At 45.3% G+C, this 27,690-nt stretch overlaps 1 protein-coding gene across 1 annotated transcript; it reads right to left on the bottom strand.

The window, feature by feature from the left end:
• Positions 1-298: 298 nt before the first annotated feature.
• On the bottom strand, positions 299-26,599 carry LOC309567252 (adenosine deaminase-like). Its single transcript, XM_082272634.1, has 11 exons — positions 26,457-26,599; positions 21,502-21,563; positions 16,395-16,520; positions 13,626-13,769; positions 12,183-12,298; positions 10,355-10,479; positions 9,226-9,297; positions 8,428-8,529; positions 6,538-6,605; positions 2,845-2,977; positions 299-532 (listed from the first exon to the last, which is right to left on the bottom strand). The coding sequence occupies exons 1-11, from the start codon at positions 26,553-26,555 to the stop codon at positions 437-439; spliced, it is 1,143 nt and encodes a 380-aa protein (XP_082128760.1). The 5' UTR covers positions 26,556-26,599; the 3' UTR covers positions 299-436.
• Positions 26,600-27,690: the final 1,091 nt, after the last annotated feature.

Raw genomic sequence — 27,690 nt, 5'->3', positions numbered from 1 at the left:
TTTATTTATTATTTGTAGGCTGTAATTAAGGGGAGCAGTAGGGTTAATGTGGGGTTTGCATTGTCTTACCATAGTCATGTGTGGGAAGTGTAATGGGTGTGTTCTGGAAGTCCAATTTGGGAACAGTACATTCCCTGGTAGTGAAGTGTGGGAGGAGTACATTCAATGGCAGCTTAGTCGCTGTGGCTCATATGATTAATATGATGAATGGTTGGTCATAGTGGTCCAGAATGAGAAACATACTCAGAAAGTAAGAAGACGAATGGACATTTATTGATCCAGGCTGTAACAAAAAGCAGATTCTCTGCTGGTCCATGAAAGCATTAATAATACAATGTACATTTTAATCTTTATATATTGTTCATAATAAGAATAACGAGGCTGTGACGAGACATGGGCTGTGGCATGGTAATCCTTGTGCCAGATAAAACCAACATCAGAAGTCTCTCCTCCCATACGCTTCGTACAAAAACTCGAGCAGTTTCTGTTTTTCCTCTTCTGGTAGGAAACAGGAACGAGCTGCATTTATATTCTGGGAGAAAAATACAAATAATTACATTGTCTCGTGTCATTCTACAACCGTCATATTACACAGCAGCCCCAATGGACTGGACAGTGCTAATTTGTTGAGTGAGGATCGGTGAGCACAGTGACAGGACACACGGACACTGGAGAGTGAGGATCTGTGCACAGTATACAGTGACAGGACACACGCAGGGCTGGTGCTTCCACTAGGCAAACTAGGCAGCCGCCTAGGGCGCATTGCCACCTAGGAGCGCAGCCAGGAGTCGGCACTCTCTCTCCATCATGAATGATTATTGTCAGCTGAGGGGAGAGGGGGCGGTGTGGGAGGAAGAAGGGACAGAGGAAGATGCCAGGTGTCTTGGGCAGTGGCAGAACTACCAGGCCCTGGCTTTCCACCACTGTTGGAGGGGCCCCAAGAGGCAGGAAGGGAGTCCACCAGAGTGCTGCCTGCATAATGATCCTCTTCGGCTGGAGCTGAGTGGCCTTAACCCGGGGCAGGAAGTGACTCTCTGCATTGAGCTGGTAGGCAGCCGTTCATTTCCCTGGGTTGGTATTAAGCAGGGAGCTGAGGAGAGCTGAACCTGAGCCGAAGCTCAGCACTGGAGGGCGGAACCTTTATTGGGCAGAAGCGACGAGGCACCAGAATGGTCTGAGGAGATTGGTGATGAAGTACATGCGGAGCTCTCTGACTGCTGCTTTTACCTCTACCAGGAGCCGGTTGGAGCTGTGGTGAGCACTGTGCTCCAGGAGAGGAGCGTCCTGGGAGAAGGAATCAGCAGGATCACTGTGAAGGGGGGCAGAGTGCGGGCCACTCTCCTCATACCGCCCAGTGAGTGTCCCCAGAACAGGGCATCAGGGTTCCTGGGTGTTATATGGAGCATCCCTGGTATGAAAGGGAATCGGGGTCACCAGGTGTGACATGGGGGATAGGGGTCACCGGGTGTGCCATGAGGAATTGGGGTCCCTGGGTGTGCTATGGGGGATTTGGGTCCCCAAGTGTGACATGGAGGAACATCAAGGTCCCCAGGTGTGACATGGAGGAACATCAGGGTCCCCAAGTGTAACATGGAGGAACATGAGGGTCTGACATAGAGGAACATTGGGGTCACTGAGTATGACCGCATGACATGGAGGAACACAAGGGTCCCTGGGTGTGACATGGAGGAACATCAGCATCAGTGGATATGACAGCATGACATGGAGGAATATTGGGGTCCCAGGGTGTGACATGAAAAAACATCAAAGTCTCTGGGTGTGACATGGGGAGACATTAGGGTCCCCGGGTGTGACATGGAGGTCACTGGGTATGAAAGCATAACATGGAGGAACCATCAGATCAGGGCCACTGAGTATGACATAGAGGAGTTTTTAATCCCTTCCCTTTTTTTTTTTTTTTTTTGGGGGGGGGGGGCGCAAGTAGCTGGTCTTGCCTAGGGCGTAAAATAGTCTAGCACCGGCCCTGGACACACGGACACTGGAGAGTGAGGATCTGTGTACACAGTATACAGTGACAGGACACACGGACACTGGAGAGAGAGGATCTGTGTACAGTATACAGTGACAGGACACACGGACACTGGAGAGTGAGGATCTGTGTGCACAGTATACAGTGACAGGACACACGGACACTGGAGAGTGAGGATCTGTGTACACAGTATACAGTGACAGGACACACGGACACTGGAGAGTGAGGATCTGTGTACACAGTATACAGTGACAGGACACACGGACACTGGAGAGTGAGGATCTGTGTGTACAGTATACAGTGACAGGACACACGGACACTGGAGAGTGAGGATCTGTGTGCACAGTATACAGTGACAGGACACACGGACACTGGAGAGTGAGGATCTGTGTGCACAGTATACAGTGACAGGACACACGGACACTGGAGAGTGAGGATCTATGCACAGTATACAGTGACAGGACACACGGACACTGGAGAGTGAGGATCTGTGTGTACAGTATACAGTGACAGGACACACGGACACTGGAGAGTGAGGATCTGTGTGCACAGTATACAGTGACAGGACACACGGACACTGGAGAGTGAGGATCTGTGAGCACAGTGACAGGACACACGGACACTGGAGAGTGAGGATCTGTGTGCACAGTATACAGTGACAGGACACACGGACACTGGAGAGTGAGGATCTGTGAGCACAGTGACAGGACACACGGACACTGGAGAGTGAGGATCTGTGTGCACAGTATACAGTGACAGGACACAAAGATACTGTAGAATGTGCAAAGTATACATTCAAAGGATACACGGACACAGGTGAGTGAGGGGGGGGTCATGTGAAACCGTATACTTACCGCACGCATGAAATCCTCTTCACTGAAACCCATTTGGGATTTTGCCACTTTATAATCCATATCCAGGGTCACACCACCCATGGGGAGGGGGCCATCATTACTTAAGGAATAATTGGCTCCATCATTCTTCAGTCTGATAATAATGGGACATGATAGAGAAATGTGGAACACATGGACTGGAGAAGTGGAATATGAAAACTGATCGGAAACAAGAATGACCCACCTAAACCCGATTCCTGGTTATCAGATTGTAAGCTCTAAAGAGCAGGGCCCTCTAATTCCTACTGTATTAAAGTGCATTGTATTTGTACTGTCTACCCTCAAGTTGTAAAGCGATTCGTAAACTGTCGGCGCTATAAAAATCCTATATAATAATAATAAGTAGCGCTGTCCCCATAGGGATTGCTGTATGATGACTTATTGGGCTTCCTCTGATTACCAGCAGACAGTCACTGAGGGGACAGTTCACACATTCCTCCTTACTCCCAATGGCTCGTCACGCAATAAACAGTCCAGGGGTGTTGGTTTTTTGGTATTTATTGTGGAACTTGGATGGGAGAAGGGAATAGTGGGATATTCCAACTGGAACTATGTACATTGGATAAGGACAACTCTCACTTGGCCTCACCGGGTTGCTTGTGGAAGCAGACACACTGCTTTGACCATGCTGCCATGTGTATGGAAAGGGTTAAGTCTCCTTGCTTTTTCTCCAGCAATAAACTTGGTGATTAACTTTATCTTCAGGACATCCCTTTTACTGACACCTGTCCACTGACTATTCTAGCTGCAGGGGTGGCTCCCTTCCGGTCAGGCCACTTGACACAGATCTGTACGCAGAATCAGATCCTCCAGTGTCTCCCTTCCAGTCAGCTCTGCAGGACTGCCAGGTTCAGTTCTTCTCTATCCTTTTGGGCCCTCAGGTAAACCACCTGAGGCTGCATGGCAGCTTCTACAGAGGAGGCCCCTCCCTCCGGGACTCCGCTCTCCAGCTGAAAGACCCTGAGCATGTTTTCCTGGCATTTATACAGTATCCCAGCACGCACCGAGGCACTTTCCTCTGCCAATCACCCGGGCTGTACTAAATGCCTGTGTTCTCATTTGTCAGGGATCCTCCCACTATCCAACATGTCTCTCTATTGGACCAGTGTGAATTACTTCAGACAAACTGAACTGCACCTGAGTACATTGAGCAGACCTCACTAGCAGATCCTGAACTCTGGGAGGCAGAGAACAATATAGATTTACCTGTAATCTCTCTGGTAAGCAGAACAGATCCAAAACTATACTCTCTCTCTCTCTCTCTAGCACCTACCTAGGAGGGTGCTACACTCACCCCCCACCAAACCAAGCCATGTCCTCACTAGCACCTACCTAGGAGGGTGCTACACTCACCCCCCACCAAACTGAGCCATGTCCTCACTAGCACCTACCTAGGAGGGTGCTACATCCACCCCCCACCTCCAAACTGAGCCATGTCCTCACTAGCACCTACCTAGGACGATGCTACAATAATAATATAGCAGAGCTACAATCAAAACTGATGATGTGTTATTCAATGGCCAGGCAGTCCCCTCTATCCACATTACAGCCTTGTCACCAAATGTGTCACCATGTTCAAAGTGGGACTATAGAGAAACAGAGAGTGCGCATGGCTAGAAGTGTAATTAGCACGGATTACCAAGCCCTTGGCTATCAAATTCTAAACATTTGGGTGCCCCCCGGCCCGCACATAGACTAATCCAACAAACATCCCTATATTATTATATATAGTATTTATATAGCGCCGACACTTATGCAGCACTTTATATATGAATGGGTATGCCAAGCTATGATTCAGTTTGCCACGCCCATTTGGCAACAGCTAGCCAAGATCTCCGAAGTGTGGGTTGCCAGCGCCTGGGGCAAGGCAAGTATTACACCCACTAACCCGAGGACTGTTAGTACTCCCTGAATGCATCCTCTTCCAGCACAAATCTCAGCGATTTCCCTACCCAACACAAATCCTCCCCCCAAATTCCCCCTTCTGGCACAAAACCTTTTTCCTCCAATCCCCTCTCCTAGCAAAAGTCCTACCCCCTTCAACCATCCCTCCCCCTTCTAGCAGAAATCCTCCTCTCTCCGATTCCCTCTCCTAGCAAAAGTCCTACCCCCTTCAACTATCCCTTCCCCTTCTAGCAGAAATCCTCCTCCCTCTGATCCCCTCTCTTAACAAATGTCCTACCCCCTTCAACCATCTCTCCCCCTTCTAGCACAAATCTTCCTCCCTCCAATCCCCTCTCCTAGCAAAAGTCCTACCCCCTTCAACTATCCCTCCCCCTTCTAGCAGAAATCCTCCTCCCTCTGATTCCCTCTCCTAGCAAATGTCCTACCCCCTTCAACTATCCCTCCCCCTTCTAGCAAAAATCTTCCTCCGTCCGATCCCCTCTTCTAGCAACAGCCCTACCCCCTTCAACCATCCCTCCCTCTTTTAGCACAAAACCTTCCCCTTCTAATTCCCTCTCCTAGCAAAAGTCTTACCTCCTTCAACCATCTCTCCCCCTTCTAGAACAAATCTTCCTCCCTCCAATTCCCTCTCCTAGCAAAAGTCCTACCCCCTTTAACCATCCCCCCCCCCCCTTCTAGCACACATCCTCCTCCCTCAGATTCCCTCTCCTAGCAACAGTGCTACTCCCTTCAACCACCCCTCCCTCTTTTAGCACAAATCCTTCTCCCTCTGATCCCCTCTCCTAGCAACAGCCCTACCCCCTTCAACCATACCTCCCTCTTCTATTAGACAACCCCTTTTTTATCTGATTCCCTCTCCTAGCAAAAGTCCTACCCCTTTTAACCACCCTCCCTCTTCTAGCACAAATCCTCCTCCCACTGATCCCCTCTCCTAGCAAAAGTCCTACCCCCTTCAACCATCCCTCCCCCTTCTAGCACAAATCCTCCTCCCACTGATCCCCTCTCCTAGCAAAAGTCCTACCCCCTTCAACCATCTCTCCCCCTTTTAGCACAAATCTTCTCTTCTCCGATCCCCTCTCCTAGCAACAGCCCTACCCCCTTCAACCATCCCTCCCTCTTCTATTAGACAACCTCTTTTATCTGATCCCCTCTCCTAACAAAAGTCTTACCCCCTTCAACCACCCCTCCCTGTTCTAGCACAAATCCTCCTCCCACTGATCCCCTCTCCTAGCAAAAGTCCTATCCCCTTCAGCCACCCCACCCCATCTAGCAGAAATCCTCTACCCCTCCCAAACTGATCTCAGCACAAATCCTTTTACCAACCCACTCCTCCCAGCATAAATCCACCCCCAACACAAATCTTTTTAAACTGCCCCCGTCCCTCCAAGTCATATGCCCCCCTACTGCAAATCTTCTCTCCCTGAAACCTTGAAACAGACCTCAGAACAGCACATCTCAATACAGGGGAATGTCCCTCCTCCCGGTTCCTCCTCTTGTATATAATACGTTGGAGCCAATGAGGAGCCTAGCTTCCCTCGCCTATGACATAGGGTCCTTTCACACCTGTCCGTTCCGCCATTCACACTACTCAGAAACGGCATGCTAGGGGTGCCTAACTCTTCCCTATATCAGTGTCAGGGCTTTGTAGTGAGGCTGATGTTCCATTTTTATGTAAATAACGCAGATTTTAGTATTTTGCAGCTCAGCTTTTTGCTATTACATTATTCTGACATTAGTATTTATACTTACTGAATGAGCGGGTGCTTTGTGAAGTCCGGGTCACAAGCGCCAGTGATATAACTTGACCAAGGGCACATCTGCAGTTAGAAACAAAAAAAATAAAAAATATTGACATAGCATGAATTTCCCATGGTGGGATCAAAATATTGACATAGCATGAATTTCCCATGGTGGGATCCTCCATCAGATGCAGATATTAGGACAATACCGCAATATGGCCTCTAGATGGAGCATAAATACTTCTTTACTTTTTATGTCAGCTCCATCTAGTGGCCATAACGTGGTATTTCATGATTCATTCTCTAACACAGTGGTCCTCAACTCCGGTCCTTGGAGCCCATTAACAGGCCAGGTGTGCAAGATAACTAAATTACATCACAGGTGATCTCATTTGCTGCTCAGTGATTGCAGTATTCTAGTCTGCATCTCCCCAAGGTAATACTTAAAATCTGGCCTGCTAGTGGGCCCCGAGGACCAGGGTTGAGGACCACTGCTCTAACACACATTCAATCTGAAGAGAAAATGACTGAATAATATTTGGTTTTCCTCCATCAGGGGGGTACTACCAGTACACCTGTAAGGGGCCCGGGCACATAGGGGGGCCCGAGCAGCGGGAGGATTGGTGGGGAGGGGGGATCATTAATCAATGATGCACTGTGTGCCTCTTCCTCCACCAGCTGAAAGCTGTTTTTCCCCCTCTCCCTGGCTTGCAGCTGCTTGTCCCCGCCCACACTCAGAGTCGGGGAAAGGGGACGGCAGTCTGTAGAAGTGGTGGAGAGGAAAGAGCCAGGAGGAGGTGCGCTGTGTTGTGCTCTCCCCTCCTGTTAGAACAATACTCGTCCATGTAGCACAGGATCGCTCTTACATTGCATCAGACTGTACACACACGCACAGTTTGATTACCGCCCCCTACTTCCTCCATGGGCTACTCATATCCCGACAGCATGAAATGTGGGTAGGGGGCGGTAATCAAACTGTGTGTATGTGTACAGTCCGATGCAATGTAAGAGCGATCCTGTCTCCTATGCTGCATGGACAAGTGTTGTTCTGACAGGAGGGGGGGGGCACAAATCCCAGCAAATCCCCGCCGCCATTACGCGTTAAAAAAAAAAACAACAAAAATGACAAAAATCTTTCCCTTTGTTAGTAAATGCGATAACTTTTGCGCAAACCAATCAAAATACGCTTTTTGCGATTTTTTTTTTTTTACCAAACATATGTAGCATAAAACAAATTGGCCGAAAATGTTAAAAAATTTTGATTATTAAATTTTTTTGGGGGGGAATTTCATATAAAAAAATGTGAAAAATATTGTTATTTTTGCAAAATTTACGCTCTTTTTTTGTTTATAGCGCATGATCAAAAAATCGCACAGGTGATCAAATACCACCAAAAGAAAGCTCTGTTTGTGGGAAAAAAAGGACGTCAAATTCGTTTGGGTACAGCCTCGCACGACCGCGCAATTGTCCGTTAAAGTCACGCAGTGCCGAATCGCAAAATACCCCCTGGTCTTTTAGCAGCCAAATCCTCCGGGGCTTAAGTGTCCTCCGGGGCTTAAGTGTTAAAATCTGGCCTGTTAGTGGGCCCTGAGGACCGGAGTTGAGAAACACTGATCTGGTGCATTGAGATCAGCACCCTGAGTGACACACCGCACCCCCGGGGGTGCGCAGAGCTGCCTATCCCGCTGGATGTCATATGACGCCCGGCCGGGATGGGACAATCACTTTGCGGCCGTCATTTTACTATATGACGGTCAGGAAGTCTTTAGATGTAAAAAACAATTAAAAAAGTCTAATTCACACTGAAAAATATTGGTTCCTTGTATTAAAACAGATCCCAGTGTGTATTCATCTACTCCAGTGCAATTTACACAAAACCCCCAAAATTCAGGAACTGTACCTCGAAATGCATATCCATTTTCAGCAGGCGGTCATACAGCGCCGGGTCCTGCACAGTGTGATAGCCGTGTCCGATCCTTTCTGCCTTCAGCATGTCAACAGCCTGACAGCAAAGCAAACAAAAAGTCATAATAATAAATCTCAGCAGCCTTCTCACCCCTCTGCCTGCGGCATGTTCTACCCCTGGTATAGTACCGCCATATGCTGCAGTGCTGCACAAAGAACACTCAGACCATTCCCTGTGCCTGGACAATCTATTGTCATAAAGACAGGTCCACTATGATGTCATATTCAAATCTATACAAAGTATATACAGTATCTCACAAAAGTAAGTACACCCCTCAGATTTTTGTAAATATTTTATTCTATCTTTTCATGTGACGACACTGAAGAAATGACCCTTTGCTACAATGTAAAGTAGTGAGTGTACAGCTTGTATAACAGTGTAAATTTGCTGTCCCCTCAAAATAACTCAACACACAGCCATTAATGTCTAAACCGCTGGCAACAAAAGTGAGTACACCCCTAAGTGACAATGTCCAAATTGGGTCCAATTAGCCATTTTCCCTTCCCGGTGTCATGTGAATCTTTAGTGTTACAAGGTCTCAGGTGTGAATGGGGAGCAGGTGTGTGCAGAGAAAAATTCCAAAATGACTAGATTCACTGGCAGCATCTGTAGTGTCTGGATCCAAAACGTAAAGCACTGAAGCCAGGCACCTAGCATTTTCAAAAATTAAAGTTTACATTGCACACATGTGACTTGTTTAGAGGGGATTCTAGAAATGAGAGCAGTTCTCACCTCCCGAACGACGGATGGCGGTCCAGCCTCCCCGGCATGCACTGTCCTGTGGATCCCACACCTTACCGCCTCCTGAAAGATGTAAATCAGACAAATATGTCAGCTAGACATGTGCCGTTTGTTTCAATCCAAATTGAAATTCGGACAAATTTTTCATAATTCGGATGTATCTGATTTTCCCCATTACAATATTACCGAATTTAAACAAATCTGAAATGAGGGAACAAAATTTCAAACAAAATTCAAATTCGAATAGTTTTTTTAATTAAATTTAAATAATTTTCTAATTCGAATAGTTTTTGAATCGAATTCGAATTTCCAAAGAGAATAAAATAGAATAGAAAATAAAGGAATAGAATAAAATAGAAAATAAAAGAAAATAACAAAATAACAGAATAGAATAGAAAATACAAGAATATAACAAAATAACAGAATAGAATAGAATAGAAAATAAAAGAATATAACAAAATAACAGAATGGAATAGAATAGAAAATAAAAGAATATAACAAAATAACAGAATAGAATAAAATAGAAAATGTAAGAAAATAACAGAATAAAATAGAAAAACCCTGTGGTTGCAGGAAAGAAGTTTGCACTATCTATGGCTGGTATTAGACATATTGGGACCCTGGGCAGGAATTAGACTGGGACCCCTCCATAATGCACAGAATATGTCCTTAGGCTTCCTCTTTCCTTTCTGATAAATCAGCTAACAGACAATTTCCAAGACTTCAGAGAGTTGTTTGGAGATATTGTTGGGGATTCTGGAACAATGCATGAGTTTAATGTTCCCATCATACAAACCACATAAGGGATCATGTTGGGAATTATGGAACAATGTATGAACTGAATCTTCCATTGTAGAAACCTTATAAGGGATTATGTTGGGGATTCTGCAACAACGCATGAGCTGAATGTTCCCATCATGCATATCTGACAAGGAATCATTTTGGGGACTCCAGAAGAATAAATGAGCTGAATGTTCCCACCATACAACCCCCACAAGGGATCAATTTGGGGATTCTGGAACATTGCATAAGCTGAACGTTCCCATCGTACACACCTCACAAGGGATCAATTTGGGGATCCTGGAACAATAACTGAGCTGAATGTTCCCATCATACACACCTCATACGCTTTCAGATGTCCAGGAAAAGTTTCACTCTTCAAGCCTTCATCTCCTGCCAGGTCAATGGCCACCACGGTGTCATTGTGGTATTTCTTACAAAGCTCAACAACCTCAGGTGACCATTCTGTTAGAAAACACAAATGGAACATTTCAGTGGATGATCTCTCAGTCAGTGGTAAAGGTGAGGTCAGGTCTCAGTCCTGGTCAGTGGTGGCCCACTATGGGGTAATGTCGGGGTTTACCCATGAATGTTTATGTCCTGATTATCTCTAGTTTCTGGTCAGCGGTGACCCACTCTGGGGTGGGGTCAGGCTTCACCCATGCAGAAAACACAAATGGAACATTTCAGTGGATGATCTCTCGGTCAATGGTAAAGGTGAAGTCAGGTCTCGGTCTTGGTCAGTGGTGGCCCACTATGACCAAGGCTCTTCAAGCCTTCATCTCCTGCCAGGTCAATGGCCACCACTGTGTCATTGTGGTATTTCTTACAAAGCTCAACAACCTCAGGTGACCATTCTGTTAGAAAGCACAAATGGAACATTTCAGTGGATGATCTCTCGGTCGTTGGTAACTGTGAGGTCAGGTCTCAGTCCTGGTCAATCGTGGCCCACTATAGGGTAACGTCAGGCTTCACCCATTAATGTTTATGTCCTGATTATTTCTAATTTCTAGTCAGTGGTGACCTGCTATGGAGTGGGGTCATGCCCCTGTCGGTGGTGACCCACTCTGGGGTGAGGTCAGGCTTCACCCTTGCAGAAAACACAAATGGAACATTTCAGTGGATGATCTCTCGGTCGATGGTAAATGTGAGATCAGCTCTCGGTCCTGGTCAGTGGTGGCCCACTATGGGGTAAGGTCAGGGTTTACCCATGAATGTGTATGTCCTGATTATCTCTAGTTTCTGGTCAGTGGTGACCTGCTATGGAGGGGGGTCAGGTCCCTGTCAGCAGTGACCCACTCTGGGGTGGAATCAGGCTTCACCCATGCAGAAAACACAAATGGAACATTTCAGTGGATGATCTCTCGGTCGATGGTAAATGTGAGATCAGGTGTCAGTCCTGGTCAATGGTGGCCCACTCAGTGCTGTATCTTGGCCTAGGCCAACAAGGCCCAGGCCTAGGGCAGCACTTGCAGGGGGGCAGCAAAAAAGCTGCACCACGTACGAGTAAAAAACAGCCTCCTCCCGCCTCCCCCACTAAAAAGAGTTCCTGACGGCTTGCGCTACACACTTTTAGTATAGTGCCAGTCTTATAGGGCGAATTGGGCTGGAGGGCAAGGTCCAGGAGGCAAATCAGTCTGGAACCCCCATAAAGCGGTCACACTTCTACCTCCTGGTATGATATGATGGTATGATGATGGGCACTGCTGAGGCTGAACTTATGGGAACCAAAGAGGCTACACTGATGGGCACTGATAGACTGTGGCTGTGGTCTGTGGTTTAAAGATGACAGGACGGGTCATAAACAGGAAGAGGTGTGGCCTTTACAGGAAGCGGTGCGTCATTAGGGGGTGTACAAGTTTAGTCAGGCCTAGGGCAGCACAAAATCTAAATACACCACTGGGCCCACTATAGGGTAACGTCAGGCTTCACCCATTAATGTTTATGTCCTGATTATCTCTAATTCCCAGTCAGTGGTGACCTGCTATGAAGTGGGGTCATGCCCCTGTCAGTGGTGACCCACTCTGGGGTGGGGTCAGGCTTCACCAATGCAGAAAACACAAATAGAACAGTTCTGCTGAAGATCTTATGGTCCCAGCCAGTGGTGACCCATCACTGGTGGGGTCGGGCTTCACCCATGTACAGGTTTATGTCCTTAGTTGGCTTACCTGGCATATGTCTCAGGCAGCACAAAATTGATTTTGCCTTGATGTTGAAATCCCTTTCACCTTCCTTCAGCCCCTCGTTAACGAGTTCCACAACTTCCTCTGGAGTGAGGTCACCTCTGTAAAAATATTACAACATCCACAGTTATTTCCATACAATAATAAAAATCAGTTCTGCAACTATATTATGCCACAAATGTGTCTTCTCATTATGTTACCCCCTAAAATGGAACTCTGGGCAAAATGTAAAATGTCATAACTATCCAGCACAAGTAGCATTTATTGGTAGTCCCACTCTCATCTATTAATGGTCACAGCAGCTGTCAATAAACCAGCAAGGGGCCGTTGGCTGTGGCAGATCTGATGAAAGCGCAGCTGCCTGTAGTTCACACAGGAGAGTGATCACCATTGTGCAGAAACAGCACAATGATTGGCTGCAAAGGGTGGATGCTTGGAGGTTAGAGCCCGGACTCAGAGGTAAGAGCCCCGGACTCGGAGGTAAGAGCCCCGGACTCGGAGGTAAGAGCCCCGGACTCGGAGGTAAGAGCCCCGGACTCGGAGGTAAAAGCCCCGGACTTGGAGGTAAAAGCCCCGGACTCGGAGGTAAAAGTCCCGGACTCGGAGGTAAAAGTCCCGGACTCGGAGGTAAAAGTCCCGGACTCGGAGGTAAAAGTCCCGGACTCGGAGGTAAAGGTCCCGTACTCAGAGGTAAAAGTCCCGGACTCGGAGGTAAAAGCCCTGGACTCGGAGGTAAAAGCCCCGGACACTAAGATAAAAGCCCCTGGACTCGAAAGTAAGAGCTCCAGACTCAGAGGTAAGAGCCTCAGATTTAGGGGAGACCCTTAAACCCCCAGGACCAGAGGAAAGGGCTCTGGGACCGATGTAAAGGACCTCAAGGTCATGGGGGCCCTTCATGGTTTCTTGCACTAGGGCCCTGAAGGTTCTAGTTACACTTCTGGACAGACCAGACCAGATAGATTAACAGACCAGACACACAGACCAGATAGACCAGGCTAAACATACAGACCAGACGGACAGACCAGACAGACAGATCAGATAGACCAGGCCAGATAGACAGACATAACAACACTGGTGAGGTCACTGGTTAGATCAGCCTTTCTCAAGTAGAGTTCAATGCAACCTTAGCGTTCCTTTAGAGGTTCCTAGAGATTCCTTGAGCAATGAGCAATTTCTGCCTCTCAGATATGTAACCACTGACACCAATTCTCAGATATGTAACCACTGACACCAATTCTCAGATATGTAACCACTGACACCAATGATCTTTTTGCTATCTGTAAGGGGGTCATCCCTTCTACTGACCCCCAAAGGACCACTCCATTAATTTACCATGACTATTAGTCCTCTGAGACCTGGAAGTTATTTCAAGGGTTCCTCCATGCTAAAAATAAGATGTTAGATGTTCCCGCTCCTACCAACACTTACTCTTTCTGGTTCCACTGGATGGGATGGACGTTGCAGTTGGCAAACAGATGAGGGTTGTAGCGAACCTCCACATACACCACCCCTTCTTTAGCTTTCGTTTCTAGGAATTCATAGGCAATTCTCTTCACAGCTTCGCGGTCACCACTGGACAGGAACATAAAGAATTCTGTAAAGTTTACACCCAGAACATTTAGACATAAGTGTGACTCCAGGTACCCATCAATAGTATGTAAAAAGCTCCCATTTATGGTTTTGTTGGTGAAGGAGACTTGAAGGACACATCGGAGTCCTGCTGTGTAAGCACAGCAGACCGTTGTTCTCTCAGCTAACAACACAGATCTCCTGTGATCCTCCTATTTAGGAACACAGGTTTCCCCCCCCCCCCACAGTTAGAAAACACCCCCTATGCTCACATTTAACCCTTTGATCGCCCCTGGGTTAACCCCTTCCCTGCCAGTGTCATTATTACAGTGACAGTGCATATTTGTAGCACTGATTACTGTAGTAATGTCACTGGTCCCCCCAAAAGTGTCAAAAATGTCAGTTAGGGGTTTGATCTGTCCGCCGCAATGTCGCAGTCCCGCAAGAAATCACAGATCGCCGCCATTACTAGTATAATAAATAAATAATAAATAAATAAATAAAAATGACGTAAATCTTTCCCCTAGTTTGTAGACGCGATAACTTTTGCGCAACCGATCAAAATACGCTTATTGGGATTTTGTAGCAGAAATATGTAGCAGAAAACAAATTGGCCTAAAATGATGAAAAAATATGATTTTTAAATGTTTTTTTTTTGTTTTTTTTGGGAATGTTATATAGCAGAAAGTGAAAAATATGTTTTTTTTTTCTTTTCTGAATTGTCACTTTTTTTTTTTTTTTTTGCTTATAGCGCAAAAAATAAAAAAATCGCAGAGGTGATCAAATACCACCAAAAGAAAGCTCTATTTGTGGGGAAAAAAGGACGTAAATTTTATTTGAGTAAAGTATTGTAAAGTATTGCATGACCGTTGTAAGGGTAACCCCAGAATCCACATCTGGGTAAGCCATATGTGGCTTTAACTGTCACCGAAAGTAACTGTGATGTGGGATCACCGCACAGGGACAGCAGAGCTGAAATCGCTACACTGTCAATGGTCCCCGGCCCAATTGTTCACTACAACTAGTGTGTGGATTGCTTGAGATAGCAGTGATATGTTTCCAGAACTCCAATGTAGGAAGGGACAGTTTTGTTTGTGGCAATATATATTGCCAACAGGAGGAATATTGATGAGGAAAAGGGAAGCAGCAATTTTATTTATCAAACATTTATTTATGATTATCAAACATGGATTTATGATTAAGCAGATATATTGGATGTATATGTTGTGAGAAGTCATATTGTATAACAGCTGTTGTATTCAAAAGCCATTTACACCTCCAGCTGTCAAGATTGCCATCTCAAGTCTTCGAAGATCTGTTCAATTCACGAACTTGGAAGTTACACATTGTGACAGTATTCACCGTCACTGGAATTTAAAGACAGATAAGTAATGGTTTGGATTGCTTCATATTTGTCAGCAATATCTCCATATAGAAATATTAAGATTTATTCCCATTTGCCATTAAAGCTGTAATTCCTAAATGCTGTGTATATTACATATCTTTCAATGTCAGAAAGGTTTTCCTTTTGTTTGTGTATTGGGAGGGAATGTGGATTGCCCTGTCTTAAGGCTCCAGACAGCTCCATTGTTCTGTGTCTGGCTATTGTGTACATTGATTGCCCCCTGGGGCTTCTGTCTATTTACACATAACAGTCCTTCTAATCAAGCTATCGGACCAATTCCTGCTGACTCATTTTCAAGTCCTCATTTGCATGGCTAAGGAGGACCTGAAGGAGGACTACATGTACTTTACAATTGACCAATAGGAAAACGGTTGTTGGAGGCGGGATGCTCCAAATTCTGTATAAAAGTGTTTTGTGTACTTCCAATAAATGTTCTTCCTGTTTGAACTTACATACAGCCTGCCTGGTGTTTGTTCTAATGGTTTCCGAACGGCACATAGCTGTAGTTCAGATCCCGGAGCCTTGGATGAGCGAACCATCAGACGTTGCGATCTGCAAGCTGACTCACTAGTAGCAGAGGAGTGTCGGGAGAGCGGAAACGAGCGAGCAAGGGTCTCGTTACACACATCTATGTTAAATGTCCATTCCTCATATCAAAGAATGCCATCAAAACTCATATGTGACTTTAAAGAAACTAGATAGCTAGGTTCCACCCACTTTAGAATGTATAAAACTATTAGGAACCCTAGCCAGTTAGAGCAAATGATTCCATGATTAAGAATGTAATGTGATTGAATTGCTCTCCAAACTTTTCTTGCTATCTACATGTTTATCTAAATAAATATAATTTTCAATCTGGCTTCAGGTCATTGTAGCCGTATTAGTGCACTTGCGACAGAGACGCAATGTATGTTAGTGCAAATAAAAAAAGTATCATGGACAGTCCTCAATCTGGCTTCAACAGTCAAAATGTTACTGAAACCCATGAGTTCTGGGGTTACCCTTACACCGTCCTGTGCCGTTTGCCAATAAAAAAATAAAAGTCCCTGGATTTAAATCTGGTCACCTCAGTGTATGGCCTACTTTAGAATTGAGTCATCTCTCTCTTTTTACTACGACAAGGAATAACAGAAATGAAGAATTGGGGTCAGCAAGCAAACACTGATTTTCAGGTCAGATATGAGAGAACTCGCAGAGATCAGGAAATGTAAAGGGCAACTTACACCACAGCTGGCATGTAGATGTGAAACTTTGATAGGAACTCGGTGAGGCTTCCGGGGGAAGAACATGTCACACTTTTCTGAAGACTTTCCAGGTTCTCGAAGTTCGCTGATTTCATCTGTTTCTTTCTGATAATAAAAAGAGGAAGTGGTAACATTTACTGTGTAACGTATCTGTGAACCCCTCACTGCACCCGACCCAGCCTGATATACTAATCCGAGTAACTACCCAACTGACCCAGCCTGATATACTAATCCGAGTAACTACCCAACTGACCCAGCCTGATATACTAATCCGAGTAACTACCCAACTGACCCAGCCTGATATACTAATCCGAGTAACTACCCAACTGACCCAGCCTGATATACTAATCCGAGTAACTGCACCCAACTGACCCAGCCTGATATACTTATCCGAGTAACTACCCAACTGACCCAGCCTGATATACTAATCCAAGTAACTGCACCCAACTGACGCAACCTTATATATTGAGTAACTGCACCCAACTGACCCGGCCTGATATACTAATCCGAGTAACTGCACCCAACTGACCCAGCCTGATATACTAATCCGAGTAACTGCACCCAACTGACCCAGCCTGATATACTAATCCGAGAAACTGCACCCAACTGACCCAGCCTGATATACTTATCCGAGAAACTGCACCCAACTGACCCAGCCTGATATACTAATCCAAGTAACTTCACCCAACTGACCCAGCCTTATATACTAATCCGAGTAACTGCATCCAACTGACCCAGCCTGATATACGAATCCGAGTAACTACCCAACTGACCCAGTCTGATATACTGATCCAAGTAACTACCCAACTGACCCAGCCTGATATACTAATCTGAGTAACTGCAACCAACTGACCCAGCCTGATATACTAATCCGAGTAACTACCCAACTGACCCAGTCTGATATACTAATTCGAGTAACTGCACTCGACTGACCCAGCCTGATATACTAATCCGAGTAACTGCACCCAACTGACCCAGCCTGATATACTAATCCAAGTAACTGCACCCAGCCTGATATACTAATCCGAGTAACTGCACCCAACTGACCCAGCCTGATATACTAATCCGAGTAACTGCACCCAACTGACCCAGCCTGATATACTAATCTGAGTAACTGCATCCAACTGACCAAGCCTGATATACTAATCCGAGTAACTGCACCCGACTGACCCAGCCTTATATACTAATCCGAGAAACTGACCCCCAACTGACCCAGCCTGATATACTAATCCGAGTAACTGCACCCAACTGACCCAGCCTAATATACTAATCCGAGTAACTGCACCCGACTGACCCAGCCTGATATACTAATCCGAGTAACTGCACCCAACTGACCCAGTCTGATATAATAATCCGAGTAATTGCATCCGACTGACCCAGCCTGATATACTAATCCGAGTAACTGCATCCCACTGACCCAGCCTGATATACTAATCCGAGTAACTGCACCCAACTGACCCAGCCTGATATACTAATCCGAGTAACTGCACCCAACTGACCCAGCCTGATATACTAATCCGAGTAACTGCACCCGACTGACCCAGCCTGATATACTAATCCGAGTAACTGCACCCAACTGACCCAGCCTGATATACTAATCCGAGTAACTGCACCCGACTGACCCAGCCTGATATACTAATCCGAGTAACTGCACCCAACTGACCCAGCCTGATATACTAATCCGAGTAACTGCACCCGACTGACCCAGCCTGATATACTAATCCGAGTAACTGCACCCAACTGACCCAGCCTGATAAACTAATCCGAGTAACTGCACCCAACTGACCCAGCCTGATATACTAATCCGAGTAACTGCACCCAACTGACCCAGCCTGATATACTAATCCGAGTAACTGCACCCGACTGACCCAGCCTGATATACTGATCCGAGTAACTGCATCCAACTGTCCAAAAAAAAGTCCAAAAATCTATCCCGTAGTTTGTAAACGCTATAACTTTGGCGCAAACCAATTAAAATACGCTTTTTGGGATTTTTTTTTACCAAAAATATGTAGCAGAATACAAACTGATAAAAAAATTTGATTTTTTAAATTTTTTTATGTGGAATGTTTTATAGCAGAAAGTAAAAAATATTGGTGTTTTTATTCAGAATTGTCGCTCTTTTTTTGTTTATAGTGCAAAAAATAAAAATACGCAGAGGTGATCAAATGCCACCAAAAGAAAGCTCTATTTGTGGGAAAAAATTATATATAATATATATATTTAATTTTATGTAATATATATTAAATTTTTTTAAATTTAATATATATATTTATTTATATATTTTTGTTTTATTTAAAGTATATATTTAATTTTTTTTTTATTGTGAATGTTATATAGCAGAAAGTAAAAAATATTGTGTTTTTTCAGAATTGTCGCTCTTTTTTTGTTTATAGCGCAAAAAATAAAAATACACACAGATGATCAAATACCACCAAAAGAAAGCTCTTATTTGTGGGAAAAAAAGGACATCAATTTTATTTGGGTACAGCGTCGCACGACCGCCCAATTTTTCGTTAAATTAAGGCAGTGCCAAATCGCAAAAAATCGCCTGGTCATTAAGGGGGTAGAACCACCCGGAGCTGAAGTGGTTAAAGGAATCTGTACATTTGTGCGAGATTCAAACAGTAACCAAGGTGTAATATAATAAAATAGCTTTGTGTGAGTCAAATAATAAAAACCGTGCTATTTGTGTCCAATTAATAAGTAATAATAAAGATTATAAAGTGCAAACTCCACTCTGTGTGCAATAAACCAATCTCATTAATTTATAAAGTGTCCAGTTAATTTATTTATGGCTTTATTTTGCATGTTATGGTTTTTTTTGATAAGTTACACACTCACCGGCCACTTTATTAGGTACACCTGTTCAATTGCTTGGTAGCACAGATTGCTAATCAGCCAATCACATGGCAGTAACTCAATGCATTTAGGCATCTAAACGTGGTGAAAACGACTTGCTGAAGTTCAAACCGAGCATCAGAATAGAAAAGAAAGGGGATTTAAGTGACTTTGAACGTGGCATGGTGGTTGGTGCAAGACGGGTTGGTCTGAGGATTTTAAAAACTGCTGATCTACCGGGATTTTCTTGCACAACCATCTCTCGGGATTACAGAGAATGGTGGGAAACAGAGAAAATATCCAGTGAGTGGCAGTTGTGTGGAGGAAAATGCCTTGTTGAGGTCAGAGGACAGAGGGAAGACTTGGAGATGATAGAAAGGTAACAGTAACTCAAATAACCACTCGTTACATCCAAGGTATGCAGAATACCATCTGTGAAAGCATGACACATTCAACCTTGCAGCAAAATGGGCTACAGCAACCATGGTCACTGATAGGGGGGGACCATCAGTCCTCCTGTAGGGGACCCAGGCACACAGAGGGGCCCAGCAGCAGAGAATCAGTGCGGTCGGGTGGAGGGGCAATTATAGAAGGAAGCCCCGTGCAGCTCTCTGCAGCAGCTGAAAGCCAGTTTCTCCCCCTCCTGCCAGCTTTCAGCTGCTGCGGGGAAAGAGAGAGACACAGGGCATTGTTCCTGTATTTGCTTCTCCAGAACCAATCCCCCTCCCTGGTCTGATCACCCTCCCCCCACCTGTGTGCCCCCATGTCACTGTGCTGCCCCCCCCCCCCATAGTGCTGCAGGCTTCCCTGTCCTGTAAAAATATAACAAATTGTAAAAAAAAAAAAATAATAACTAAGCATTGTAATAAACAATTTGAAAAAATTGTAAAATAAAAAAATTGTAAACATTTTTAATATTTAACAAAAATAATATATATATATATATATATTTATATATATGTATATATATTTATAAAATATATGTATATATATTTTTCTTTTATAAATATATATATATATATATATATATATATATATATATATATATATATATATATATATATATATATATATATATATATATATATATATATAAAATATATATATATATATATACATTGTGTATATATATATATATATATATTATATATATATATATATAATATATATATGTATATTGTTTATATATAAATATATATATATATATATGTATACACACACACAAATACATACATTTATTCTTTTTTTTTTTTTTATGAAAAACAATTCTCTGTTATGTTTGTGTCCGCTAATAATGATTTATAATGATTTATGTGTATTTTTAGTGAAAATATTGTCTTGATATATTCTAGGTAGGCTTTGCGGGGCCCCGTGTTTTGTAACAGCAGCCCTGACAGCAGCAGAAGACCACACCGGGGGCCACTCCTGTCTGCTAAGAACAGGAAAGTGAGGCTACAATTTGCACAGGATCACCAAAATTGGACAATAGAAGATTGGAAAAACGTTGCCTGGTACACCCCAAATCTCTCCTTTGGCCCCTCATGCAGCCGATCGGACCGGGATTGGTCTGATCGGCTGCTTCTCTGGCTGCTGGGGGCCAGGTAAACAAAGAGGCGGAACCAGAAGTGATGAACTACTCATTGCTCCCAGTTTCGAGGGTCACAGATCGAGGGGAACAACCTCAGTCCCTCTCTCTCTGTACAGGGCAGCCATCGCCGCCGGCTGAATCGGTCCAAGGCACCGCAATCGCACGGTAGAGCCTGGGAGAGGTGGCAGGAGGGAAATGGGACCCCCCTTTGACCACCCACAGAAGTGATTGAGTGGCTAATTAGCCACTCAATCACTTCTGCCTTACTCAGAATCCCCGGCTGAAAAGAATGATACGGGAGGATGCCTATAGGTGCACCCACCATCCCGGTATAACCACTGAAACCCAAGGACTTACGGGAACGTCTATTTGGGTGAAATGGTTTAGCAGAATAATCTTGAGCAATTATCATAACTATAGTTCGGTTTATGGGGTCTAGAGGTTCAAGGTAAATTCAAACTAACCTTAACACTAATTCACCCACAGAATTATTGCTCCACAGAAGTGAGTTGTAGATCTGTATTTTTGCAGTCTTCAGGCCTCCAAAACATTTCCAATGTTGGTGGAAATAAGGAATTTTGGATATTTGTTCTTGAGATCTCGGGTAGAGGAATAAACAGACAGAGATAAAACTCCACCAGCACAGGGGGCACTTACCTGGCAAAGTACAAAATCGTTTCGAGTCTTATGCAGGCATCCAGGTGGATATGGAGCTCCACCTGTAAAAGAAATGAAAGGATGACATTGTTGCTTTTTTCAAAATTTCCCCAAAAAATTAGTCCCTGTCTATTGTTTATGGGCTGGCTGTAGCCTCCTCTACCGTGATTCAGCAGGGCAATGATTACATTTTGTTGTGTTATGTTGATAAAAGATCAGTGGTATCAAAGATTACATATAAATGTTGTAGTGGCGCGCTGCCACCTATTGATAGAAATTAGGAAATTACAGGTTGCAGCTGCTGCAATCACCAAATGTGTTCCTACATCCGCAATAAATCAATAATAAAATGTGTGATCGCGCAGCCTCTAAATCAAGGTAAAAATAATAACTAAAAAGTGACAAAAAATAGGTTTTTCATATATATATATATATATATATATATATATATATATATATATAAAGTGCCAGTGCAAATTAAATCCATAAACAAACATATAATGCAAAAAAGGCCAATGCAATAAATAATAAAGCTTCTTATAGCTTGTGCAATCAAAAAAGTCTCTATCTGATAAGGTGCTTTATAGGGATGACCCCACAGTGTAACGAAAAGTTTCTACTCCTGCTCCTTTTATCAGGTGAAGTGCAAGCTCACCACCATTATAGACCCCTAGGGCCAACCAAAACTGACCGGCCGGGCAAGGAGAGCCTTCATCAGAGAAGCAGCCAAGAGGCCCATGGGAACTCTGGAGGAGCTGAAGAGATCCACAGCTCAGGTGGGAGAATGACTCCACAAATCACTCCACAAATCGTTCACTCCACAAATCTGCCCTTTATGGAAGAGTGAGAAGAAGAAAGCCATTGGTGGAAGAAAGCCATAAGTAGTTCTGTTTGCAGTTTGTGAGAAGCCATGTGGAGGACGCAGCAAACATGTGGAAGAAGGAGCTCTGGTCAGATGACACCAAAATTGAACTTTTTGGCCTAAAAGCAAAACGCTATGTGTGGCGGAAAACTAACACTGCACATCACCCTGAACTCACCATCCCCACCGTGAAACATGGTGGTGGCAGCATGATGTTGTGGAGATACTTTTCTTCAGCAGGGACAGGGAAGCTAGCTGGTCAGAGTTGATGGGAAGATGGATGGAACCAATATCTTAAAAGAAAACCTGTTAAGATTCTGCAAAAGACTTGAGACTGGGGCGGAGGTTCGCCTTCCAGCAGGACAACGACCCGAAACATCCAGCCAGAGCTACAATGGAATGGTTTACATCAAAGCATATTCATGTGTTAGAATGGCCCAGTCACAGTCCAGACCTAAAACACATTGAGAATCTGTGGCAAGACTTGAAAATTGCTGCTCACAGACGCTCTCCATCCAATCTGACAGAGATGAGATATTCTGCAAAGAAGAACAGACAAAAATGTCCTCTCTAGATGTGCAAAGCTGGTAGAGACATCCCCCCCAAAAAGACTTGCAGCTGTAATTGCAGGGAAAGGCGGTTCTACAAAGTATTGAATAGTGAATAGTGAAATAGTGAATACGAATGCCCCCCCACACTTTTGATATATTTTTTTGGAACAATTTGGAAAACCATTTTCCTTCCACTTCACAATTATGTGCCACTTTGTGTTGGTCTATCACATAAAATCTCAATAAAATATATTTACGTTTTTGTTTGTAACATGAAAGAATTTGGAAAATTTCAAGGGGTATGAATACTTTTTCAAGGCACTGTATGTGTGTATATATATATATATATATATATATATATATAGTTTGCTTGCATCTGTGACAGTGTTTGTTGGCAAGATGACCTGTATCCTACATACTGGCTGCAGCAGGTAGGGTCAGACATTGGCATTATAGGGAATACATGACATAGTGGTGCAGATATATGAACAGTCCTCTGGGAATCGACACTTCTTAAAGTTATGTGTTTGTAATGCACAGCAACCTACATGTGCCACCTAACCACAGTGCTGAAGAGAAGGTCCCTAGTGAGAGGAGGCCATAAGTCTGGCACATGTGCCTAGGAGGGAGAATGAAGGAATAACCTACCATAGGGGCAATGGGACTAATGCTAACAGCATAAGGAATAAAAGTAGTCAATGTTAATAAGACAGTGGAGTTCAGCTTGTTTGCTGCTCCCATTGTGACCATCATAAAGAAATGTGGGTTGAATGGTAATTTGCTGACTTGGTATTCAGGAAACTTCTTATCAGAAATTTTAAAAGCTAAGTACAAAGTGGCCATCTCAGCAAACCGGCTTCCGTTTACAGATTGTGATATGTGACTCGGGCTCCTGCCTGGCAACCTGCAGTGCCAAGTCATGATTTCTCGAAAATGAATTATGCCCCCCTCCCCCGTATGGCCTATTTGTGGCATTTCCCGTTATTTATTCCACTCATTACACACGCAATGCTTCCTGTGGTCAGTGTGCTGTGCTGCCTCTGGTGGGTTGGAGGTGAATGTCAGGTGTCCAGGAGGGTGTCTCAGGTGCCAGGTGAGGTGTATGTTAGGTGCAGAAAGAGGTGTCTGTCAGATGCGGGGTGAGGTGTATGTTAGGTGCAGAAAGAGGTGTCTGTCAGGTGCCAGGTGAGGTGTATGGCAGGTGCGGGGTGAGGTGTATGTCAGGTGCCAGGTGAGGTGTATGTCAGGTGCGGGGTGAGGTGTATGTTAGGTGCAGGAAGAGGTGTTTGCCAGGTGCGGAGTGAGGTGTATGCCAGGTGCGGGTGAGGTGTGTATCAGGTAGGGGGTGAGGTGTGTGTCAGGTGCGATGTGAGGCAAGTTTCAGGTGCATGGTGAGGTGTATGTCAGGTGCGGGGTGAGGTGTATGTCAGGTGCAGGGGTGAGGTGTATGTCAGGTGCAGGGTGAGGTGTGTATTAGGCACCGGATGAGGTGTATATCAGGTATGAGTTGAGGTGTGTGTCAGGTGCGATGTGAGGCGTATGTCAGGTGCATGGTGAGGTGTATGTCAGGTGCGGGGTGAGGTGTATGTCAGGTGCAGGGGTGAGGTGTATGTCAGGTGCAGGGTGAGGTGTGTATCAGGCACCGGATGAGGTGTATATCAGGTATGAGTTGAGGTGTGTGTCAGGTGCGATGTGAGGCGTATGTCAGGTGCAGGGTGAGGTGTGTATCAGGCACTGGATGAGGTGTGTCAGGTGTCCAGGAGGATGTCTCAGGTGCAATGTGTGAGGGGTGGGGTGTATGTCAGGTGCAGAGTGAGGTGTGTGTCGGGTGAGGTGTGTGTCAGGGGCAGGGTGAGGTGTGTGTCGGGTAAAGGTGCGGGGTTTAGGTGTGTATAAGGTGCGGGATGAGGTGTGTATCAGGTGTCGGGTGCGGAGTGTTTCAGGTGCCGGGTGTAGAGTGTTTCAGGTGCGTGGTGAGGAGTGTCTCAGGTGCCGTGTGCTGAGTGTCTTAGGTGTGGGGCACTGAGTTTCTCAGGTGTTGGGTTCCGAGTTTCTCAGGTGCGGGATTCTGAGTGTCTCAGGTGCGGGCTGCCGAGTGTCTCAGGTGCAGTGTGCTGAGTGTCTCAGGTGCAGAGAGAGGAGCATCTCAGGTGCAGTGTGCCAAGTGTCTCAGGTGCCGGGTGAGGAATGTTTCAGGTGCAGGGTAAGAAGTGTCTCCGGTGAAGGGTACAGAGATTCTCAGGTGCGGGGTGTAGAGTGTCTCAGGTGCAGGGTGTGGAGTGTCTTAGGTGCAGTATGTGGAGTGTCTCAGGTGCAGGGTGCACAGTGTCTCCGATGCGGGGTGTGGAGCGTCTCAGGTGCGGGGTGTGGAGTGTCTCAGGTGCAGTATGTGGAGTGTCTCAGGTGCAGGGTGCGCAGTGTCTCCGATGCGGGGTGTGGAGCCTCTCAGGTGCGGGGTGTGGAGTGTCTCAGGTGCGGGGTGTGGAGCGTCTCAGGTGCAGGGTGTGGAGTGCCTCAGGTGCGGGGTGTGGAGCGTCTCAGGTGCGGGGTGTGGAGCGCCTCAGGTGCGGGGTGTGGAGTGTCTCAGGTGATGTCTCTCACTAAGCACAATCAATTACAACAGATGTGGGTCATTCTGGATCTACGCGTTTCGCCCTGACATGGGGGCTTCTTCAGGATCCGAAACAGTTGAATCAACACCACTTTAATCTTTAGCCAAATGTATCACAACCTGGAGGAAGGAAATACCATCAGATGTGGTTGTCCAAAGTAAGATCCACTAGAAATATAGAACCAGTGCAACAAATAGCAGCATATAATCACAGACCAGTTGATGAGAAATTTCCAAGACAGGAAGATATAGAAAAACAGTGAAGCCAATGAATAAGAGAGCTTCCAATAGGCTTTTCATAAAAAGATTAATTGGATAAAGTTGGATCCAAAAATTCACAGTATACATCTCTCTGCAGGTGACAACAAAGCCAAATTGTCCCCGCAAAGAGGATAAATAAAAAATCCAATCAATACAATGAACCGTCTTGCTCACAAGCCGGTGCAGTCGCCCTCTCAACCCGCCCACAATCAACAGACTATAGAAAACTATAGAGCACCCACCATATCTAGTGATTGGCAAACTGTATAAAATATTACATTTTTTTTTTTTTTTTTTTATTGCTGCTTTAAATTGCATAATTCATTTTGCAGATTTCTATACCAGATCTAGCAGAGGGACAAAGGGACGAAGGGACTGGGTTGGATATCCTTCCTAAACTTTAGCCATAATACCATATGAATAGAAATTTTGGGTTCACCTAAATTTTTCCCTAAAATTTAGCTCAGCTGATCACCCAACATTCCTTGGTGAAGAACCAATCACTGCCATGTAACACTCGTGGTCCTGGAAGGTTCTCTGGCAGAGGATGATTGCGGAATGTCGGAATCACTGGTTTAGAAACCTTCTACTTTCATGGTTCGGACTGGGAAAAGGGGCAACAAAGTAAAATCTTCCTCATTTCAGCCCCTGGTGATCCATCTGCACCCACCTTTGGCTTGTTAAAGACGCTGAAGGTATTCTCCATTCTTCCAGCTCCGGTGAAGATTCCGTGTCTGCTCTGGGGTGAATGTGGCTGTTGGATGGACATTGATCGGTGGGCGTGGTGATCTTCTGTTGTAGAAATATGAGATGTGTAATTGTTGGAATATAGAGAAATTCTGTGTTAACTGACAATGCTGGCTATAATCAATGCCAGAAAAAACTCTGTGGAGGCCCCTAGAGAGGTACCCCCTTCGCAGGTTTCTGGAAGTTTCCCGTGAGCGCGCTCTAGTAGTAGTGTGCACGTCGATGGAGATGACCATCACTACTGTACATTGCATGTACGTAGGCTGCACCAGGGGTGAGAAGAGGGGTGGGCAGGAGGGGGCGGCTGCCCTGGGCGCTGTGGTATCATGTGAGGTGGGGGGGCACCACAAGGAAGTTGAGGAAAGGGGATTTGTGTTGGGAGGGGGAATTTGGGGGGGCGGCAGGGAATAAAGATTGTTTTAGGAGGCGAAATTTGGGGAGGTGATCTAAGAGTGGTGATTTGAGGGGATTTATGTTGGAAGGGGAAGGGGGAATTTTGGTTGGATTGTGCTAGAAAAGGTAGTATGGGGGGGGGGGGATTTGTGCTAGGAGAGGAATGCTTTTTGGGGGGAGGGAGAGAGGGGGGTTGGAATTTGTGCTATCAAGAGGGATGATGTTTTGAAGCAAAAACCCCCTTCTTTGTAGGACTTTAAGCCCCCGTTCACACTAAGGCGACCTGGTCGCCTCACAGGTCGCCGTAGGTCGCCTTCCATAGGGAAGCTGCGGACCCGTTCTAATAGGAGCGACACAAGTCGCTCCGACTTAGAAAAAGGGTCCGGAGCTTCTTTGGGGCGACCCGGAGGCGACCGCCATAGACTTCAATGTTATGAAGTCCGTGGCGGCCGCTCCGAGGTCGCGGCGCGCTGCTCGCACCGCGACCTCGGAGGTCGCCCCACGAAGTCGGATCGCCCCTATGTGAACGGGGCCTAAGGGTGACAATGAATTATCTTCTAGAAAAATGTTTATCTAAAATAATTTATTTTGGATTTTATATAAATTCTTGAAACATAATCATTTTTAACCACTTAAGCCCCGGAGGATTTGGCTGCTAAACGACCAGGGGGTATTTTGCGATTCGGCACTGCGTGACTTTAACGGACAATTGCGCGGTCGTGCGACGCTGTACCAAAACGAATTTGGCGTCCTTTTTTTCCCAC

Source organism: Pelophylax lessonae (assembly GCF_965119305.1).
Source record: "Pelophylax lessonae genome assembly, chromosome: 11".
Lineage (NCBI taxonomy): Eukaryota > Metazoa > Chordata > Amphibia > Anura > Ranidae > Pelophylax > Pelophylax lessonae.
The sequence above is the reverse complement of the archived record's forward strand: the minus strand, read 5'-3'. Positions and strand labels throughout refer to the sequence as shown.

Bases quoted from the DNA above. Each gene is read 5' to 3' on its own strand.
- LOC309567252 (XM_082272634.1), bottom strand. From the start codon at position 26,555: ATGTCCATCCAACAGCCACATTCACCCCAGAGCAGACACGGAATCTTC. The intron at 12,299-13,625 runs GTAAGTGTTGGT...ATATTTTTACAG, and splicing joins ATCCAGTGGAACCAGAAAGA to AGGTGACCTCACTCCAGAGG. The intron at 8,530-9,225 runs GTGAGAACTGCT...CTTTGCTGTCAG, and splicing joins CGCCATCCGTCGTTCGGGAG to GCTGTTGACATGCTGAAGGC.